At 38.3% G+C, this 23,082-nt stretch overlaps 1 protein-coding gene across 2 annotated transcripts in view; it reads right to left on the reverse strand.

Annotated features, from left to right (window-relative positions):
• Nucleotides 1-15,958, reverse strand: part of CEP112 (centrosomal protein 112) — a 373,207-nt gene extending 357,249 nt beyond the window's left edge. Inside the window, exons 1-4 of one of the 2 annotated variants that reach the window (XM_032457024.1) lie at nucleotides 15,822-15,958; nucleotides 9,049-9,162; nucleotides 6,342-6,532; nucleotides 4,281-4,453 (exon numbers count right to left, since the gene is read on the reverse strand). In XM_032457024.1, the coding sequence (XP_032312915.1) occupies nucleotides 4,281-4,453; nucleotides 6,342-6,532; nucleotides 9,049-9,154 (470 nt within the window). In that variant the 5' untranslated portion in view covers nucleotides 9,155-9,162; nucleotides 15,822-15,958. Of the gene's footprint in view, nucleotides 1-4,280; nucleotides 4,454-6,341; nucleotides 6,533-9,048; nucleotides 9,163-15,808 lie in introns of both variants that reach the window. The other variant, XM_032457025.1, reaches the window with a different exon arrangement.
• Between the last annotated feature and the right edge of the window lie 7,124 nt (nucleotides 15,959-23,082).

Consider the following 23,082-nt stretch of genomic DNA (forward strand, 5'->3'; position numbering starts at 1 on the left):
AGGCTCAACTAGGGAAGAATCTGCTTCCCCTAGTTCTCACAGTTGTCAGGAGCATTCAGTTCCTTATGACAATAGGATTCATGGCAGCTTGCTTCTTCAAAGCCAGCAAGGAAAAGACAGTAAGACTCTAGAGCCAGTCTGCTAGCAGGACAGAGTCTTATATATTGTGATATAACCATAGAAGTGACGTCCCATCACCACTGCCATTTTCTATTGTTTAGAAGCAACCCACAGGTCCTGCCCACTCTCAGGGGGAAGGGATTGTACAAGGCTATGAACACCCAGAACAGGAAATGGGGCCACCTGGAAGTCTGTCTACTACAACAAAAATTAAGGTCTTTACCAGCTCTCAATGGTAAGCATCTGAAAGACGACCAGGAAGTAATTTATACGGATATAGTTCATGGCTATAGAACTAAAATGCAATTAACCAAACCATACAGGGAGGAGATCTAAGTCTACGGGCTCATTAGTAACATTTTATAAAACCATGGTCCAAACTCAGGTATAACCCAAGTATTTCACCGTCAAGAAAAGAAGCAGATATTTGACATAAAAATACAATAACAGATCTCTAATAAAACGGCACTGCAATTTGTAAAGTGGTTTTTCTAAAATAAAACCAGGAGTAACAAAATAACCTTAAATCAAGAACCACGAAAAAGGAAAGTAAAGAATAAAACCAAGTCAGGACTAGTTGTGTTAAAACCGTCTGAAGGGAAATGCTAAGTTTACTAGTGTGGAATGGGTATTTGGTGAGGAAAAGCACAATGATGCGCCTGTTAGACTATGATCTCATACTACTTCTAACGTGTCTAGAACGAGACTACATACCGTACCCTACAGGAAGGATAAAGGTAAAGGAAAGGTGCCATCTCTATTGAATAGGGAGTCCTAACAAAGAGGCTTCAAAAGGACTCTGCACCTTTAATAATATAAAAAGGCTAGGACACAAACAGCATAATCTAAAATGCCATTAGAAATACTTCACATACAAAAAGGTCTGAGTAAAGCAGGATTTTATAAAGTGATCAAAAAAGAAACACTAAGGGGGGAAATCTTTTAAGATTAAAGAGGTTTTTCAAAGGACAAGTTGAAGTGGTTGTAAAATTTATGAGGCAGCATTAAACTTCAGTTCTAAGTAACAATAAATTATTCACTATAAAAACATACATGTGTCAAATATTATAAGCCTCTTAAACTTTTTAAAACAATTTCTTGCAGAACTGATTAGATGTATTAGGTCAACACTAGCAGATTCTAACTTTTTCACTAGCACAGTATGACCACTCGGAGTAAAGGAACAACTTTAGAAAAGAAATATTAAGACAGACCATCAATAGATTTCACCATCACTTCTGATCTGATCTCACACATTATGTATTTGGCCTTAAATCAGTGGTGCTGCCTTTAGCTAAAGTAAATGTTAGCTTCGTTTTTAAATGCCTTCATGTATGTAAAATTACAAGTATCGGTTAATTACTGTACATGCAAATTAAAATTTTAAAATAAATTGAATTGAATTACGAGAGGATAGCATATAAGAAAAGATACCCCGAGAAGTTTCATTTTTGCAGCCCTAACTGGCCTTAGCCTTAGTGAAATTCTAACACTTGACTAAGAAGATACTTGTCTTTTTCGGTTCCTGCTTTGTCTCTATGTTCCTCACGGTACGTGAAGGGCATCTCTACAGCCTATGTCCATACTTCTCTCCACTTCTAAAAGTTATCCTTCCCTCAACTTTTTCTAAAAGTTTTTTTTTTTTTAATCCTTCTGGTCCATTCTCTCTGCCACAATATACCTGTCTCAGAGGGGATTCGTACAGATTAAATGTGTGGCAGTGCCTAACAGCCCATTCACTCCTCCACGCGTGCGCTCACCAAGAAGAAAGACCCATGCAGCTCCTGACAGATTCCCGCCCAGTGCTCGGCACTGGGAATTCAGTGCCAACAGGAAAAAAAACAGTTCCTGCCTCATGAGAGTTACAGTCTAGCACAAAGGACTGATGTGAAACCTCTGCACATGTGATGAGTGCAACAAAGAAACACATAGCACTGTGGTGTGAATAAAAGGGTCACCCAAACAGACTGGGGTGCCAGGTAAGGCTGTTCTGAAGTTGTGAGATCTGAAGGACTGAGCAGGACTGAAGGACTGCTTGCGTTTTTCCATTAACTACTTACTACGTAACTGATAACTAATACCTCATGTTCGAGTCATTTGCATTAAAATGTCATTTTATTATAGCTGAGCAACAAAGAGAAATGTTATTTGTTAAAGCTGTGGAGGTTTTATGATGGTTTCATCATTCAGAAAAATCACTGAGTAATATTTGAAGAATACTCTCACTGTATTTTCTCAAACTTTATCCTCTGTTCTGATAAAGAAAAAGTCCCATTCACCTGGACTCCCTGGAGATCTCAAGTCTATTTCCTATCCTGCACCCCACTTTTATGCATACTAAACCTTTACAAATATCTCCACAACTACACACACCACTGTATTCAAATTAGCCCAGTACTTATCTCTCTTCCCTACTCCTCTAAAATGGAAAAACAAATACTTCATTTCCTCTTAACCCTGCTTTAAAAAACAGAAACAGAAACAAAAAAACCCTCAAGCTCATTAATAAATGCAATGACCTCAAACTCAGGGTCAGGAATTAGCAAGAAATAGTTAAGGCATGACACTTGAAAGGAGCAAAAAGTATTATTAGCTCCCACCTATGGCTGTCTTTGGGGAAGACTGCTAGGTCTCCACTTTTTAAAATAAGCCAGAAAATTAGATTTTTATACAAAATTCCCCAATTGTTAATTGTGACAACTGATTCAAAAATCTTTAGAGATACTGTGTAAGTCAAACAAAACAAATCTATTCACATGATTCATTCAGTCCAGGAAGATCACCAATTTTCAACCTCTGGTCTAAGCTCTTAGATGTAAGAAACTACTTCAGTTGACCTTCATTCTGTAAACTCCACACTCATTACACCCAGAAAGGAATCCAGTATTTAGTTGGACACTCTACAAATTTTTTGGCAAATGTCTGATGGATTTTGCATCTAAACCAAGAACTGGATTTTTCTTTGTATACAGACCAAAATCTCTTCACACCTCCATTTACTGCTATAAGGCTAACAAAAATTCCACAATTACAGCTCATCTACTTCTAAATCTCCTATGAATGCAAAAATAAGTATGTAACACCACCTGCTATGAACTCATGTATTCATTCATTCTTACTCTTCTGAAACATGTCCTTAATTGTATCACCTCTTCCTTTGTTGCCTTTCTGTATTAATCCATATTAATTTGTTTCCCCTTTCTAACAAAAAAAAAAATTCCTATGGACTGGACCTCTTGCTTTGTGTTCATTTATTCTTTTCCACCACAGTATCTGAGGTCTTAAAACATAACCAGACTACATCAACTATGAAGACATTTCAAATTACTAATAAGATTCCTATATTCCATTAAGGAACAGACCCAAAAAATTATAGTAGAAAAGAAAGATTACATTGTTAACCTAATCAAATTTCAAAAATTAAAACTACCAAGAGAAAAAATGGTGAGGAGTGAAGTATGAAGGAAAGTACACGTCAACTGACACTGTCCAATATTTTAACATTTCAGGGAACAATGCCAAAGACAAAATTCAAAATCTGATAAAAGTCCAATTTAAATCTATCCCTCCTAAAAGCCAAAAGTTATAATACAACAGTATTTAGAAAACTTAGTTTACTTTCATTTGTACTAAAAATCCTATTTAAGCTTAGTACTCTAATAAGAAAGCGCAGTTTAATGGGGTTTATGTTTGCATTTACTGTTTTATTAAATCAAAACAAATCTTGTTCAATGAGGGGGAAAAGGAGAGAAATTCAAGCATAAGCTTCAAGGTGGATATGCAGGACGTTATATTTTGCTAAAGTCACTGATAATGTTCCTAATTCATGTTTGTCATAAAGGAAAACAGAGAATTGTGTTATTTTAAGGTTTTCAGGCAACAGTTCCCAAGCAATGGAATAGATACAAATATTTAACAGGTATCCAAAAAGTAGCAAAATACATGATATAATCTTGAATATACAATAAATGGAAAAGCAAAACTGTTATTTTACCTACCCAACATTCCTTCATAGTCCTCAACCTTAACAAAAATATAAAGTAAACCAACAACTTACCATAAAAAAAAAATAAGGAAAAATGGAATCTATGAACTAGTTTCAAAGATAGGCTAAATGATGAAAGATGAAACCCATCCAAAATTCCCAGTTCATAGCATACCTGTGGACATCAGTCGGTGACTGCATCAAAGAGTAATCTTCTCCAGAAGAAAGCTTCCACGATTCATTTGACTTGTGCTCACTTGTCCCCAGCTCACCCATTACCCAATCTGGTAATGTTTCTGGGCTTGAACTTTTTGCTTGTGCTGGATTTGGTTCATCAAAATAGATGGACTGATTTTTAAAAATTAGAAAAATTATTCTTTCAAAATGCACTATAATGAAATAATCAGTTAAGATTTCCATTCAGTTTCAAGTTTGGTAACAACCTTTCAAATACTCAACTTAAATTCAATTATATAAAAATATATAAACATGTAGCATTCAGTGAAATATTAAAACACATAAAATGGGTTTACATTTTATTTAGCGCTGTATGAGAAATCTGATAAATGATAAAATTACATAACAGATAAATCTGATAATAATTATTTATATTGTAAAAGGAATATTAGCCTTATGAAAAGTTCTTTTTAAATCATGTGCTCTCCTACTTCCTTCTGTTATCATTAACCACTCTGTGCGCACACACACACACACACACAATCAGTAGGCAGAGAAATCATAATCAATAAAAATCAGAGATAAAAATGAAGGGGTGGGTGCAGGGTGAAGCTTAGTGATAGAGCACATGCTTGTCATCCACGAGGTACTGGGTTCAATTCCCAGTACCTCTGTTAAGGAAAAAGAAAAAAAAGGAAGAAAAAATAAAAATGAGGAATCTCTTCATAATTTGGAACAACAGAGTTGAAGACCTGGAATTTAGTTAAGGCCATGCCATAAACTAGCTGAAAAATTCAAGACTTACACATTATTATTTGTAAAATAAAGCCCTTCCCTATGATTCCATGAAATGAGTGTGAATGGGAAAACGTGGTACAATATACTCATATTTCAACATCTGAATGTGTTTCAGAAAATGTTCTTCCTTCAGTCATTAAGAAGAATGACTTTAGCCCATTTATTTCTCTTCAAGTGAGCTGGGCTTCATGACACATTTCTGAATAAAATTCTGCATTAATTCTGCATTAACTATAACTCTCCCCATCCTATTCAAAAGCCCTCAAGAGGCTGTTCTCTAGGGAGGGCTGACACATGGCCTTCTATCCCAAGTCAAACATGCATAACAATTGCTTTTTAAATGAGATAGTCACTCCAATGTAAAATCAATTATCAATTCAAGTAACTACTATCCCAAAGACTACTGATCTTAAGCAAAAGTATGGCCCAACTTTAACATACAATTGGTGACAACATAAAAACTTTTGGCACTCTGCTGTAGGTAATAGAAATTATTATCCAGTGTGCAGCATTCCTCCTGACTGAATGTTGAATTAACTGATAAAATACAGTAAAATCTTAAATGCACTGCATAAGAATTTTGCGGTTTATTTTTTTTAAGTAAATATATACCTAACAGCAATATATTTAAGTAAATATATACCTAGTACTCCAGTTAGATTTCTTAAGTATTCAAAAACCATACAAACTAAGACATATTTCACAGTTACAAGGCCTAAGGTAGTGACAATTCATCACCCAAGCATAATTATAACTGCCTTTGTAACAAAGCTGAATTTGACAATGAAATCAAATGAAGTATAGGAAATAACATCTAAACTCCAACTTATTATTGTCATTTTACTAGAGTAGAAAGGAACTTTGGAAGTCACTCAATTCAACCTCTCGTCTACATTAAATAATGCATATAAATAGCTTAATAAACTAGAACTTACTGATATACATGAATTGTTATTAATGTAATACAGTGAAAACTAGTGGGAAATTAAGGCTCCGTATTTAAAAATTCATTTTTAGATTTTTAGAAATATTGTAGAATACTGCGGGATGACTAAATCAATTGAGTATAGTCCCCTCAGAGCCCAATAGCTGATTTCTTCTGCTCAAGGTGGGAAAAAACTGAATCAGAGAGCAAAAAATAGTTTTAACTAACATATTATCTAGGACTTGTAACTTAATAATAGGACCATTCCCAAATGGGATGATAAATTGACACTTTTAGGGAAACAAACTAATACATCTTTTGGTCAATGGCACCTACCATGTATGACGGTAAAGTTTTTAGTGTCCCTGGTTCGGGTCGGTGTGTGAAAGGGCCTTCCAGCACCCCTCGCTTGAGCATGTGCAGTAACAGCTTTGCATACAAGTTTCGGTTCTTCCTGCCCATTATGCCTGCACCCGTTCCTGAAGGCTCACACAGTTTTCTGATCCAAAGGGCACACCTCTGCCGCTCTACAAATATATAAGAGCTATTAGGGACTTGATCTTTCAGAAAATGAAAAATTATTAAAGACCCATAAAACATCTGCTTTTGTCTAAAGCAGGGGCTGGCAAATTTTTTCTATAAAGTGCCAGACAGTAAATATTTTAGATTTTGCAGACCATGCAATTTTTGGCACAACTACTCAACTGTGCCACTGCAGCAAGAAAGCTGCCACACACCACATGTAATCAAATGGTTATGGATGTTTTCTAACAAAACTTCACAAAAAAGGCAGCAGCCTATATGTGGTCCTGGGGATACAGTTTGCCAATCTCTGGTCTAGTGTTTAACTTTATCAGTTAACTAGTAATAAAATATCAGGATTATTATCAAATAAATTTCTGAGACAAAAATGTTGATGTAAAATCATCTCTAAAATAATTTTAGTTGTACTGAAAAATCTTTCTATAATTCTAATCACACAAACCAAAAGAGAGGTAAAATGCAATCTTATTTACTTAAGTATTTTAAACTTAATCTAAAATTAAATCTCAAAAGTTTTATATATTAAAGCGGATAATTTTCAGGGATTTGTGGTTGATTTATTTAAGGTTTCCTTTTAACCTCTCAAAATAATTGAGGGTTATATATTTACATGCAATTTTGCAAAATATTCCTTTAAAAACTACCTTAAAAATATAGCCCAGTTGAATCCATATATGATGACCTACTGACTATCTTACCTTGCCATGACACAGAATTGTTTTTAGGTCTTATGAAAACTATTCTGACAATAATCTTTTATCACTCTAACTCAATATGAGGATTATATATCTAACACAAATCACAAATCTGCGTTAATTTCTTAGTTTCTAAAGGTCATATTCATTTACTGTTTTACCTACAAAATTCACTGGGGCGGATTTACTACTTTGCTCACACTGGATTTATCACTACAGAACTCTGAAAAGCTTCTGTATTTTCAGCTTTGAAAATCATATAATCACAAAATAAACTTCTTGAAATATTGGGCACACTCTGTGCAAAAAGAAAATACAAAGTAAAACTGATAAACTTAAGTAAAGTTTTTCAAACTATGTATTTTATTAGCCCTACAGCAAGCTGAAATCTATACAATATTCAAATGAACAGAACTTAGTACAACAACTTGGCTAATGAAAAAAATCATCCCTCTATCTAAAATATTGAGGAAAACCCATTATCAAAAATAGAACTTAGCTATAAGAAGACGTAAGTTATTATGAATGTTCAGGTTCTTGACTGGGATGTGAGCATTCATTATGAAATTAAATAAAAGAGGGCCAGGGATGTACCAATACATACTGACAATGAGTCATGAACCAAAGATTACAATCAATCCAATTCTATGTACCCCAAACCCGTTTTTAAAAGAAGATGAAATATGAGGATAGTTTGATTTAAAGTACATTTATAATGAGAGATTTAGTACACATTTATCCTGATCAGCAGATCTAGGACAAGAAGGAAAAAAGGTAATGAATATCAGAAGAGGATACAGTGTAGAAGTGTCATTAAATACTAATTCAACTAATTGTGAATGTGCCACAGGACGTGAAGTATTCATTCTGAAGAACAGCAGAGGAAGAAAGAAGAAGTTACCATCCGACAAGGCAAGAGACGGGGGTAGAAGAGGCAGGAAGGGAAGACCACACCAAGCCACCCTGGACTTGCGCAGCTGCAAGCCCTGGTAGGATGCGTGAGCGCAGAACGCGTAACTCGGATGCTACCCTCCCTTCTCCCAGCGCAGCTCCCTGGAACAAATACCTAATATTGAGTTAGTTCCTCATTGTGAACACAGATTTCACTCAGATACCTCAGAGAAACAGGGAACTTCGACAAAACTTGGGTAAAAGAGTTTCCTAATCCTTCATTCAAAAGCTATCAATCAGGTTTTCCCTTACAGCCAGCCTTATGTCTACTGTGACTCAGAGAATCTTCCTAGCTCCTCAAACTCTCTTCAGTTGCTCTCTGATAAACCTTAAAAATTACCTGAAAATCTCTGACTCGAGACAAAGACTCTCATTCCACAATTAAGGATAACAGGTTAGGAATTGGAGACAAGATAGCAACAAAAACTCATTCACACATGATTTTATTCAATCAGCCAATAAGCATGTAAGAAGAATAGGTTCTTTTCTGCTTTAATAAACAAGGGTCAGAGACAGGTGGACAGTTGGCTCCTGAATGAGGAAACTTTTCCATGGTAGGAGGGAAAGATGCAGGAAAAAACAGTTGTAGCTAACTTTAAAGACCCATGCACTTAAAGCTCATGACATATGAGAAACGGTTTTACAATAAGACCTTTCCACAGTTTAGTAGGACATAATCACTAAATTTCTATTTACCCTTCAACAGTTCAAAGAAAACAATCCAACATCAGCTTAAGATGAAAACTATTAATTAAAGGGATTCAGTTTTCTTTTCATTTTGAAAGGTCATTGGTTTGACTTAATAATACAAAGAAAAATAATTTTAAGAATCTAATTTTTCAACATCATCTTACCTGACCTATGGGGTAATTTTAGAACAAAGGGCTTCATATCTACCACAAAGTGATCAAATTCCGCATCAAGCTTCTCCCATTTTTCTTCTTCACTTCCCATTTCCATAATTCAGCCTGTAAAAGATTTGAAATTAAAATATTAAGATCTGTACACTGAAAATAACAAAACTGATGAAAAAGAATCAAAGAAAACTCATTAGCATTAAATATCTCCAAACTGATCTGTAGATTTAATGCAATTTCAATCAAAACCCCAGCAGTATTCTTTGTAAACATACACAAGCTGATTCTAAAGTTTATATGCAAAGTTAAAGGAAGCAGAATAGCAGAAACAATTCTGAAAAAGAACAAATCTGGAGGACTCACATGACCTGATTTTAAGATGTACTATAAAGCTACAGCAGTCAAGACAATGTGGTGTTTGTGAAAGGATAACAAACACAGAGCAATGGAACAAACTAGAGAGCTCAGAAATGCACCAATACAAATGTGGACAACTGATATTCCACAAAGGTACAACCCATGGAGAAACAATAGTTTTTACAAATGATGCTATAACAATTGGGCATCCACATGCAAAAATAAATAAATAAGTAAGCCTCAACCTAAACTTCACACTTCACACACAAAAATTAACTCAAAACAAATTACAGACCTAAGTGTAAAATGTAAAAGTACAAAACTCTGAGAAGAAAACATAAAAGAAAATCTTCACAATCTGGGGTGGTTAGTCAAGGATTTCTTAGATACAATTCTAAGAGCACTACCCATAAAAGAAAAAATCAATACACTGAACTTCATGAAAATTAAAAATCTTCTGGAGTTCAGGTGTTTCGAGCACCAGTTGCCCTGGATTCCTTGCCTGGCACTCTGCAATAAATGCTGCACTTTCCTTCACCACAAAAAAACCCAAAACAAAACAAAACAAAACAAAAACAAAAACAAACTTCTGCTCTGCAAAGAACTCTGTCAAGGAGTTGAAAAGATAAGCCACAGACTGGGAGAAAATACTGCACATCATATAACTCACAAAAGACGTATATCAAGAATATATAAAGTATTTTTGAAACTCAACCACAAGAAAACAAACAACCCAATAAACATAACTGGCAAAAAGTTAGTTCCTTTACCAAAGAAGATATACAACTGACAAGCACGTGAAAAGATGCTTTATATCATTAGTCATTAGAGCAATGTAAATTAAAACCACCATGAGATACCACTACATACCTATCAGGACAGCTAAAATTAGAAACGCAAACAATACCAAAGCTGCTGAGGACGCGGAACAGGAATTCTCACACACTGCAGATGGGAATACAAAACGGTGCAATCATTTTGGAAAGCAGTTCAGCCATTTCTTACACAGTGAAACATACCCGTAGTATGTGACCCAGAAATCTCACTCTTAGGTATTTATCCAAGTGAAGCAAAATCTATATTCACAGAAAAACCTTAATGTAATGTTTATAGCAGCTTTTTTCATCTGTAACCACCAAACACTGGAAACAACCAAATGTCCCTTCCTTGGGAAATGGAAAACCAACTGTGGTCTTACGCACACAATGAAACAATAGTTAGCAACAGAAAGGAAGGAACTGCTGATACATCCAAAAACATGGATAAACTTCAAATGCAATATGATAAGTGAAAGAAGCATTCTCAAAAGGCTACATACTATATGACAATACCCACTTGTATGACCTTCTAGATAAGGCAAAAAATACAGGCGTGGAGAACCGATCTGTGGTTCAGAGGAGTTAGCACTGGGAGGGGTGTCTGAATAAAAAGCGGTAGTTCAAGGAAAATACACAGGGTGCTGGAATTGCCCTGCATGCTGTCTGTGCAGGAGGTTATAAGAAGCTATTCCACGCATGTGTAAAAATTCATAACACCATATACCAAATAAGTGGTTTTAACTGTACATACACGTAAAATTTTTAATTCCGATCAAAACACTTAAAACATTGGTCCTTGTATTTCTTCCTGATCAGCAAGAAAAACACTGAATATAAAGGGGGTAAATCCCCAAAATCAGAAAAGTAGGTTCTGACAAAATTCCTTACGTTAAAAATATATCCAACACTCAACATGTTCCTCTAAGTGCTGAAATGTCTTGGTAGGCATGTGGACTATCTCTACATTATACATAGTCCCCACTTTGTCATTTATTCTACTTACAAACTATGTATTTGGAAAAAATCTCTGTTGTGCCTCATCAGCTGTCTTGTTCCACAGACCACAGCTCTCCCTCTGTCCCACTGGCTTCTAACATTTACCACAGTTTCCTCCATCTTATTGTCAACAGCCTCTTCACAGAAAGTTCTCTGCCCAGTCTGGAAGCAGACCCTAACTTTCACCGGCCAGCTTGACTTCCCTCACAGCCGTCAGGGGTGAACAGCTTCCCACCAGCATGCGCGTCCTGGACTCTTTCGCTCGCTCCCCCAGCCCTGCCCAGGGAAGGAAAGTCACTGAGATCCACGCTGCCCCCTCCCCACTACTGTTCTGCCAACCTCAACCCCCAAGTCCCCTCTTGTGGGGAATATACCTAGTGCTCCCCATTCTCGTCACTGCCACCACCAAAACCCTTCCATCTGATCAGCCTCTCATCCTCTAAAACTCTCTCCCTCCCGATCTCTCTCTCTTCTCAGCAAGACAGTCACCGCTTGACACCCTCCCTCATTCATTAACGAAGGGTCTGCTAGAGAAAAAACGGCACTGCCTTGCAGTCAGGCAGCTTCCAGCCTCCTCAGAATTCTCAGGAGTCTTTTACCGCTTCCTAGTCCACAAAGCTCTCAGCAGACATCTTAAAGCCCCTGAAGCCCCATTCCAGCCTCCCCTCACTTTCCATTTAAATCTTACCTTCTACTTCAGAGGAAAAAGAATAGTCAGGTGGTAACACCCGAAAATGCTCTTCCCTCCACCTCTCTGCTCCCCTCTCAGAGAACACAGCCTTACCTGCTCTGCCTCTGTGTCAGAAGCATGAACTCTCCTCCCTACGGCCAGTACCCCATCACCCGTCAGCTACCTCCCCACCGCCTCACACCTGCCATCTCCGCTGACTCCTTCCCCTCCATTCTCTAAACCCCCATGAGCTATACAGCAGCAAATACTCAGAAATACCGCAAAGCCTGCCTGTCTCTCTATTCTCACTGCCACTCTCTGAGACAGCCCTCCCCACCACTTACTTACACTACTGCCACAGCCTGTCTCCCTGCTGCGGACTTGCCCTACTTTAGTCCTCACTGGCCCCAGAGCAGATTTCTTAAGTACAAAGCGAAGCATTTCACTGCCTGTCTCGATTGCCTACTGCAATGGGATATGATCCAAACCCAAAGTTAGGCCTACAAGTGCCTTTGCACTGAGCCCACCTCTCACCCCTCCCTGCACACAAACCAACCTGCTCTGCCTAACTAGCCAACCGACCGATGACCATTCACCACCAATGAACTCCTCATTCTTCAAACACTCCAAGCCCTTATACGATTACATGGCCTTTTCACAGGTTATTCCCTAAATACAGCTCAAACGTCACCTCTGAGTGAAGCTTGCCCCACTTATTCTAAACTTGTTGCTCCATCCTCAGTGTGTACCGCTCTCATCAGTGTGGGAGCATGTACCATGCTGTTACTTTTTTTCTACAAATCTGCATACTATTAAGATGTTTTCTACCATCTGTGAGATGCTCCTGGAAGGCAGGGACCCTGACTTAACATCTTAGTACATCACGTGGCATATCACAGAAGCTGAAGAATTGATTGATAAAGCAATGCTAACGAAAGGGATTAATATCCTACTTTAACGTAACTAATAAAGACAGAGCTCAGAGATATTGCAGCTTCATTTCCAGACCACAGCAATAAACCAAATATCACAATAAAGTGAGTCACATGACTATTTTGGTTTCCCAGTACATGTAAAAGTTATGTTTACACTACACTGTCGTCTGTTAAGTGTTCCCACAGCATTATGTCTTTAAAAAACAATCTGCATACCTTAATTAAACATACTTTATTGCTAAAATATGCTACCCATCATCTGAGCCTTCAGCAAATTGTAATTTTTTTGCTGGTAGGGGGTTTGAAATGTTGTGAGAATTACCAAAATGTGACATAGAGACACGAAGTCAGCAAATGCCGTTGCAAAAGGGCACCAACAGACTTGCTCAATGCAGGGTTGCCATAAGCCTTCAATTTGTAACAACTGTAATATCTGTGAAGTGTAATAAGGTGAAGCACAATAAAAAAGGTATGCCTGTAGTTGTCTGTTGTTTTTTTTAAAGGTTCTGTTCTGAGTACCAAATAAGTCTTCTAGAATAGAAATACTATATACTCTTAATTCTATTTACCAAACCTGGTCATTGTCCCTTCTGCATTACAGTAGAAAAAATATATTTTCAAATTCAAGACTTGGTTAACATAAATTTTATTTAAGTGAATTTTCTGACTGGTTAGTTGGGTTGGGGTTACCTGGTTCATTGATGTTGTTTTGCATTCCTACAATAACTAGCTGTATTCGTACATAACTACATCAGTTATGTACCTCCTGACAGAAGGCTATGATACCACTGCTGGAATGTTACATCATGAAGCTGAAAAGCAACTATTCAAATGGATGAACAGACAAATGAAAGTCATAAACCCCAGAATTCTAAGCACAGCTCTGGCCTGGAAGTGTACTCCCAGGCTTAAACAGTACAACCTGCCCACAAACTCAAATATATGCCTGAGAGCACCCATAAACAGGCCTAAAACAAAAGGATTCCTAATAATCACTAATTCTCAATAAATCCTTTGACCCTGACAGGAGATGCTAGTGTTTAATGTTAGAGGAAACTAAAACTCAAGAGTAAAAAGACTCACCCAAATCATGAAATTAAGCACAAAGCTCAGACTAAAATTCTGAAATCCTTAGCTCCTAGGTCCATTACATGTGCCCCTTGGCTATTTAAATATAAATCAGCAATATTTCCAACTAATAAAGAAGTTTTTTGAAAAGTAGAAAGGGAATCATAATTTGCTTTAATGACATGCAATATTGAAAAAAAGCACAAAAAAGAATCAGTGTGATACTCAGTAAAAGCTAAAAATCAGCTGCCCCCTATCCTTTATTTATTCTTGAACAAAACAACAAAAAGTTACCATTTCAAACCTTCAAGGAATTCCTGCTACACAAATTATATCTTATAAATAACATCTGCTTAGTTTCAGCTAATCAAAAAGTTTTATTACTGCTTATTAGAATTGCAGCTTTAAATTATTAGAATTAAAAATAAGTAAAGCTATATTTTTGACTTAGGCTTAAAGTACTTACAGTGTGCTTACCAGTCACATAAATTACCACAAAAGCAAAAAAGAAGTAAATTGGGTGATTCTTGCGTATAGCTACAATCTATGTCTGGATCGTATCTTTTACTTAACTCACCAGCATTGTCTTTTTTTAAACCTATGTCTATGTGGACAGCTACAAAGTGGGCTAAGACCTTCTCAAGGTGCTTAACTATCAGAGGAGTCAGCAAAGCATAAGCAAGCCAAAAATATGAAAAGGTCTCGGGGGCAAAAAGCAGCCACACTGCTAAACAATGAATACACCTCACACAGATCATGCCCCTTGGCCAAACACAATAAAAATATTTCTCAAAGTTGCATAAAACCGATTTTGTTCAAACCGTATTTTAAATGTACGGCGGGGTCAATTAAAGAGAACTTGAAATTCGTACTGCACTCTATCAAAACGGTGTACAGGTGCATGTTTTATCTGGCTTACACATCTGTATGTTTGGACAGTTACCAGAGCACTGATGGAGCCTTGGCACGCTGTGCGCTTTACAAACACATGCCAGTAACCACCCCCAGAGACAGGCACTATTTCAGGGCCATTTCACAGAGGAGGAAAGCTGAGGCCCAGCGCGGTTACGTAAGTGACCGAGGGTCCCACGGAAAGTGGCAGCTGGGCCTGAACAAGGCGCAGAAGACCGTGCGCTCCACTCCGCGGCAGCCTGCCCACGATGCATAGGCTCGTGTCATTCCATTTGGCCTTTCTATCCTGTTTTCCCGCATCTTTAACTACTAAGGACACATAATAAAAAGAGCCGCACGACGGTCGGAATATAAGCTGCTCTTATTTACTTAACTTGTTCTCTTGAACCCTTAAACTCAGAAACACGCCGTGATGCTGGGACACGGCCTACCCAAGCGGGCGGTCCCTACAAAGGAACGGGACACCGGTACTGCCTTCAGTCCTGAGTCGGCGATCCAGTCCTGAGGGGAATGTGACATCTCCAGCGGGGCGGTGCCCAGAAGTAACTTATGCGGCCAGAGCGGGCAGAAATCGCTCCAGGATCGGGGCAGGCGGCCTGCGAGGCCGCGGGGCCGAGGCCGCTTCCCTACCTTGACCGGTACACAGATTTCTCCTCACAAGCGCCAAACCCTCTGGTCACAAATTTTTGGACCCCCGTCATGCGGACCAGCTCCATCCGCTTATACCACTTTCCTCAGAACTTTCCCCATCCGTGCCCGGACTTGATTTCACTCTGCAAGGGAAACCGCAGCGCTCCGCGCGGAGACCCCACGACATCCCCGGCGCCACCGCGCGCGGCGCGCGCCCCCTCAGGCCTGGAGAACGGGCCCGGGGCCTGCGGGGCGACGCCCCTCCCCGAACGAGCCCGCTCGCACGGGTGGGGCGACCCCCACCCCGCGCAAGATTCCACTCGAGAACCCGAGGGTAGGGACCCGGGAGGGAAATTCGGAAAAACAAGAACCTGGCGCCCCTACATGGAAGCTTCCCTTTCGGCCGCCGTCGCCGCCGTCGCCACCAAACGGTTTCAAATCCTTGCGGGCCGCGGCGGTCGCCGCCGCCCAGCAGGCCGGGGGCGGAGACTTCCGCGCTCACATTCCCCGCCCCCTTCCTCACGCCTCCGGCCGAGGCTGGCGAGCGGCGCCGTTGCCATGGCGACACGCTGGCCCTCGGCCGGCCCCGCCCCCCGGGCCGCGGCGTGAGCTTGACGGCGTTGCCATGGCGACGTCCCGGCCTTCTTCGCAGCCTCCTGGCTCGCTTTCCAGCCTCGCGCACCCTAGGCCTATCCCAGGCGGAGGCCCCAGGATAACCAGACCACTGTCTTGGCACTGCCGCCCTCGGGCATCCCGCTAGGAGAGGCGCTTGGGACCACTTTAGAGACCGTAGAGAAAGAACAGAAAGAGCAAAGAAAATGGGATTGCAGAGAATATTCAGAGAGGTGTGCCCGTTATGTGGACATTGAATGAGTCTGAAGAAGTGAGAACTTACTGCCTGCTATCTCACAACCCAGAAGTGAACGCCATTGAATTAAACGGGAAAGTGAACATAACTTTTTTTTTTGTATTCATAACTATCCAAGGTCTGAAAAAACTTACCCCAAATTCTGAAGATACTGAAATAAAATAAAAAGGCTTTGTGCTTACCAATTCGGTGCAGAATAATAAGATCAAGTGGAAAAATGTATTTTTGCTGCTCCCAGAAAATTTCATCCACCTCGGGGCAGCCTCCCTGTCTGCAAAGCTATGTTGTGGTTTTCTTTGGTCTTTTATTACATTTCTGTAAAAGCTCTGAACTATATTTTCTAAATACCAGGCAGAAATAAAATTGAAATTGTAAAAACATTCACTTAAATGAAATTCAGTTTACCACTGTTTTTCATGTAATTTCACAACAGGATTCCTTCTGCAGTATCTTTGCAAATCACTCACTGTGATGCCAAACCTAACATAAACACAGCTTGAAGCATCTTTTCAATTTTATATAAAGAAAATAGAAGATTCATTCATTTGTGACTAGTTACTTTCAAGCTTCCAGAGTGAAGTCATATTCTTTCCAAGGAGCTTTTTCAAACTCTTCCACTGGAAGTAAGAATTTTTCCCACCAACAGTTTTTCATTATTTCAGTGACATATTTTGAAAGCTAAGGGAAAGAAAAAGTATGAAATGCTTTTAAGAATGTTTAGCTTTTCAAAAGCATATTTAAACATGTTTAGAGCTAAAGAATGATTATGTAGGTAATTCAGTCAGAGAATCAGGGATGCAAAACCCACATGTGCAATTGCAGGAATTTGACCACTCAGTGAAGAGCTTCAAAACGACAATGCTGGAAGAACATGAAATGAATTTGACAAACAATGTCTAAATGAACACAAGCAGAAACGTAGAAGAAAAAAAAGGTATTAAGGGGGAAAAATGCAACAAAGTTAAGTTCATCTGAGAAGAAACCATTGCAGCAGAAAAAAAATATAACTTAGAGTTAAAAGGTTAAAACAATTAAGACAGTAAATTTCTTAAAGTATTTTCTATATTTAGGTGAAAGTAAGATGAGAAAGTTTTCCTTTACACTTTCAAGAACTAGCAGATTGTCACTATTTCCACTATATGTGTGTGTGTGTATATATATATATATATATATATACACACGGGAGGGGAGAGTGTGTGATGTAAGCAAAAGTGTTGTTAAGATATGCGTGCTGGGTTTTTATAGTTGTGTTCACCTTAGGATTCACTTTACATACTTACACACACAGAGAGAGAAAGGAAAACAACTTGTAAGGATGTGGATCACACGTGGACAATAACCCTCTAGGTGAAGAAATTAAAGATGATTGAAGTCCTGTCAGTTTTACTTCCTAAATATCCTCAAATCTCTCCAAAAAATAGCTCAATTTTGAAAAACACTTAGACACAAAACTGTGAAATTCACCATATTCTCCTCTAAGACATTCTGGAATCAAGGTTTCAAGAACTTCAATGTGAAGTTATCCAGTAACTTGAAGGATTGTGAACAATAAACACATTACAAAGTAAGTACAAGACACCAGAACAAATGTTAGTGACTTTGGATCACTCAGATGGATTATCAGGCACTCAAGAGTTAACTGAAAAGAAAAATAAAATTTTTCTTCCTAGGCTGGGATTTTTTGAATTCCCTTCTTTTTTCAGGTTATAAAAGTTTTAGTGGTATTGTAAGGAAATTGGAAAACACTGAAAAGTTTAAAGAAGAAAATAAAAATTACATGTAATTCTACCATTATGGAATAACCACTGTTAACAATTGCAAATATTTTCTCAAATCTTATACATATATATGATCATTTTAATGTCAACTTATTATTGTATCATTTGAATATAACATAATTGGCTTAATTATTTTCCTGTGATTCAATATGTAAGTTATTAGCAACTTTGGCTCTTATAAGTAATACTGCAATAAATACATTTTAATATATACATCTTGGCTGAAGTTGCAGTTATCTCCATAAAAGATATTCCTATGGGCATGAAAGAAATGAAAGCTTTTGTTCAGTACTGCCAAATTGCCTTCTAAAAGTGTTCTGCAAATTTGCAATTCCATTTAACAGTCCCTGAGGGTGGCTGTCTCACATTAACAATTTTTCTAATCTGTGCTAATTGTATGTATAAAAATAGAATCTCTTTTTAATTTGCATTTTCCACTATTAGAAAAGCTGAAATATTTAAACATCTCTATTAGTCCTTTCCTTTTATTCTTCTACAAATTATCTCTCTAGTCCTTGGCCCATTTGGAGGGGAATTTTACATGATATACATATCTTCCACATTTTCATTTATTGTTTCAAAATCAGCAAATGGCTCTGTACACAGTACTTACGCCTAAGCTGATATTCTAAATAACCAAATTTCAGTCAGTGGTTCACTATTTTGCATTATTAAGATACTCTCTATCATTAGATTGAAATACATGAATGCCTCAGCAATTCTAAATGGAAAGCAATTTATAAACACTAATAATGAGTATTATTATATAAACACATTACAGATAACTATCAGAATAATCCTGTAGCCAGTAAATTCCTTCAATTAGATAAGAAATGATTCAGAACTTTCTATTTATAGGTCATGAAAGTATAAATTGTACCCCAAACAGATGTAATTTAAAGACAGCAGAAATCAAGCATTAATGGGGTATCTTTTCTTCACTACTAGAAAACACATTCACTCTTTAACACATTGATTCTGGATTCCTTCCTTATGCCAGAACTAAGCTGAATTCACCACTCCATCCCAACCTGTGAGGCTTCTCTACCTGCCCTTCCTGGGCAATCCGTGCTAGCGGCTACTAACAGAGATAATCTGGCTATTCTGCCCTCCCTCCTTTCAAATAATACAGACTGTCCCCCACTAATGATGGTTCAACTAAAGATTTTTCAATTTGTGTGATGGTGGGGAAGCAATATGCACTCAGTAGAAACCAAACTTCAAATTTTGAATTTTGCTTTTTTTCCCCATGCTAGTGATATGAAGTAGGATGCTCAATGGTGATGCCAGGCCACGAGATCAGGAAAGTAAATAACCCATTTGCTTTCATTCTGTACCCATACCATTCTGTTTTTCACTTTCGGTACAGTATTCAATAAATTACATGAGATATTCGACACTTTATTATAACATAGGCTTTGTGTTAGATGATTTTGGCCAACTGTAGGCTAATGGAAGTGTTCTGAGCACATTTAAAGTAGGCTAGGCCAAGCTATGATGCGCAGTAGGTTAGGTGTATTAAACACATTTTTGACTTACAATATATTCAACTTACACTCTGTCTATCAGGACATAACCCCATGGTAAGTTGAGGAAGATTTGTATACATACTGTTGTAGCCATGGTCCATGCAAACTAGCAACCACCTGCGAGGGCACTTCAGAGCCTCACCTATACGAAAATCTCTCCACCACCTTATTTCAGCACTCCTCTCCAGGCTGTGAAGCTCCAGCTCTAGAACCTCAGTTATTTCCACGAAGCCACTGGGAAGTTCACTGCTTAACTAGCAGTGTAAGAATGAGAGAAAAGTCACAGTTCTGAAGTTTGGATGTCTGGCTCCATTACCTATGTAAACCAAGATATATAACCTCCCTGAGCTTCAGTTTCTTTACCTTCCTGATGGGATGACTGGGAAGATTGAATTAATGGAGGTTAGATAAATAGAGATTTTTTTTCCCACTGCTTGACACAGGAAACTTCAATACCAGGTCTTTTCATTTCAAACTGTTTTGTGTGCACTTTTGGAAGCAATGGATGCCACTAGGAGGCAGCATTAGCACACAAAGAACTTGTCACACACACACACACACACACACACACACACACACACACTCATGTAAACACATACATTATATTCACACACACATGCTCACATACACATACGTGCATGAACACACACTCAAACAAGACACACACATATGTGCACATCAACCACACACTCTCGCACATGCATATACTCACACACATATGCACCACTCCAAGCTATTTTCTTTTCTATTCTTTCCTTCCTTCTTTTTTTCTTTATTTCTCTTCCTTCCTTCCTTTCTTTCTCTCTTTCCTTCTTTCTTTCAGCTGTTAAATCCTTTACTTCAGGATTAAGTTGGGGAATGATTCTCAGGCTAGCAGATGGGAAATTCTACTGGTGAATACTTATTACTGACTTTGGGGACTCAGAAATGAGACTTTACATATTGAAAGATTGGTAAATACCTTAGAAACATTCATTTTTCTATAGCTTCTTGCGGAAAAGTGTTATGCCACGAGAGAAAAGTTAAGGCCTGGATCCCTTTGCGTTTCGAAGCCCATCTGCCATAGTCCAAGATAAGAAAGCTAGTCCAGGGACCTGCCTATCACAGAAGAACACCTTGTGCGCCACATGCAGCTCACAGGCTTCAATGGAGCTGGGGTTGCTAGTTAAGCACCATTACATTGGATGGGAAGACCCAATTCAGCCATGTTAAAATGTAGGAAGATAACCATCAATTTGTGATTATAATTTCATTCTTTCTTCACCAGGCTGCCTGTGGGGGGAGGAGACTAGTACTTCCTGGACTATAAGCCCATGGGGGAGATCACTGTGCACTGGCTGGGGAGGGTACAGCTGAATTTTGATGACAGGCAACCTGGGGATCTAAGCATTTAAGAGGAAAAACATTAGGAATAGAGAGTCGACTTATGGAACTAAATGGACCGCAAAATCACTAAATAGAAGGGCTGCAATTGGGCAATGTCTACTGACGGGCTCCTCTAATCCAAATTGCCTAATCAGACTGAAAAAATAGCAGATTTTCCTTTCTGTGAAAAGATCACTAAATTAGAGGAATCATTACTATGGCTTAAGCTTTAAAGTCTACTTTGATTAATTTTTCGGGGACCCAAGCCTATCCAGCAGCCTAAAATGCCTTCTGATGAACAAAATGATGCAAAAATCCATCCTCAACAAACTTGTCATATTCCAGGAGCTTTTCTACAGAATAATCTATTAAAAGTTCAATCTGGTGATTCCTTATTAAAAATTTCAGCAGAACAGTTTTACAAGAAACTATATGGTCAAATAAATACCCAGGAGTGAAATTGCTGGATCATTTGGTAGCTCTGTTTTTAGTTTTTTGGGAAACCTCCATACTGTTCTCCATAGTGGCTGCACTAATTTACATTCCCACCCAAAATGTATGAGGGCTCCCTTTTCTCCACATCCTCCCCAACATTTGTTATTTGTGGTCTTTTTGATGACAGCCATTCTGACAGGTGTGAGGTGACATCTTATTGTGGTTTTAATTTGCATTTCTCTGTGAGTAACGATGTTGAGCATCTTTTCATGTGCCTGTTGGCCACCTGTACATCTTCTTTAGAAAAATGTCCATCTAGGTCTTCTGCTTATTTTTGTTTCTCTAATGTTGAGTTGTATGAGCCGTTTATATATTTGGATATTAACCCCTTATCGGTCATATAATTTGCAAATATTTTCTCCCATTGAGTAGGTTGTTTTTTTGCTTTGTCAATGGTTTCCTTTTGCAAAAACTTTTAAGTTTATATTGGTCCCATTTGTTTATTTTTGTTTTTATTTCCTTTGCTTTAGGAGACAGATCCAAAAAATATTGCTATAATTTATGTCAAGGAATGTTCTGCCTGTTTTCTTCACTAGTTGGAAAAGACACATGCACCCCAATGTTCATAGCTGCACTGTTTACAATAGCCAAGACATGCAAGCAACCTAAGTGTCCACTGACAGATGACTGGATGAAGAAGGTATGGTATAAGCATACAATGGAATACTACTCAGCCATAAAAAGAATAAAATTTTGCAATTAGCAACAACATGGATGGAGCTGGAGGGTATTATGCTTATTGAAATAAGTTAGACAGAGAAAGACAAATGCTATATACCATCACCTATATGTGGAATCTAAAAAGTGAAATAAATCAATGTATATAAGAAAGTACAAACAGACTTACAGATGTAGGGGGTAGGGTATAGCTCAGCAGTAGAGTGTGTGCTTAGTAAGCATGGCGTCCTGGGTTCAATCCCCAGTGACTTCATTAATAATAATAATAATAATAATAATAATAATAATAATAATAATAATAATAATAATACAATTAATTATGTACCCCCATTTTTTACTTTAAAAATTAAAAAAAATTTTAAAAACAGACTTACAAATACAGAGAATGTGTATCCAAGGTGAATGGTTCTTTTGTTCAGCAACATCAATAAATGCAGCTTTTTGGTTCAGAAAGGGGAGGCACCAACACCACACACTCTCAAACCTAACTGCCAATACACAAAGAGAGGAGAAAGAAGGAAAGAGAGAGAGTAGAAAGAGAAGGGAAAGGAGGGGACATGGAGGGAGAGGGGAGAAGGCGAGAGAGGTTGAGACAGAGAGAGAGTGGGGAAAAGGGGCGATATCCCAGAAAAGGATTGAGGGAGAAAAAGTAAAATTGTCTTTGAAAGTTAAATAATGGGAATTTGGAACTTTTGAATGGCAATCTGGTGTCTGTAAAAGGAGGAGGAGCAGAAAAGCATCTTGGAGAAGCGAGCTGGCCCGTATCTCACGAGGGGCAGGTCAAGACCCGATGAAGAAGCATCGCCGAGGACGTATCTCTGGGGGAGACAAATCTTAAGACTAGTGATGGGTAGTATATAATGGAGATGGCAAAGATAAACAACTCTTTCTGGGACTTTTATAAAAACAAGGGATAAAGAGATGGAGGAGTA

This window comes from Camelus ferus, chromosome 16, assembly GCF_009834535.1.
Source record: "Camelus ferus isolate YT-003-E chromosome 16, BCGSAC_Cfer_1.0, whole genome shotgun sequence".
Classification (NCBI taxonomy): domain Eukaryota; kingdom Metazoa; phylum Chordata; class Mammalia; order Artiodactyla; family Camelidae; genus Camelus; species Camelus ferus.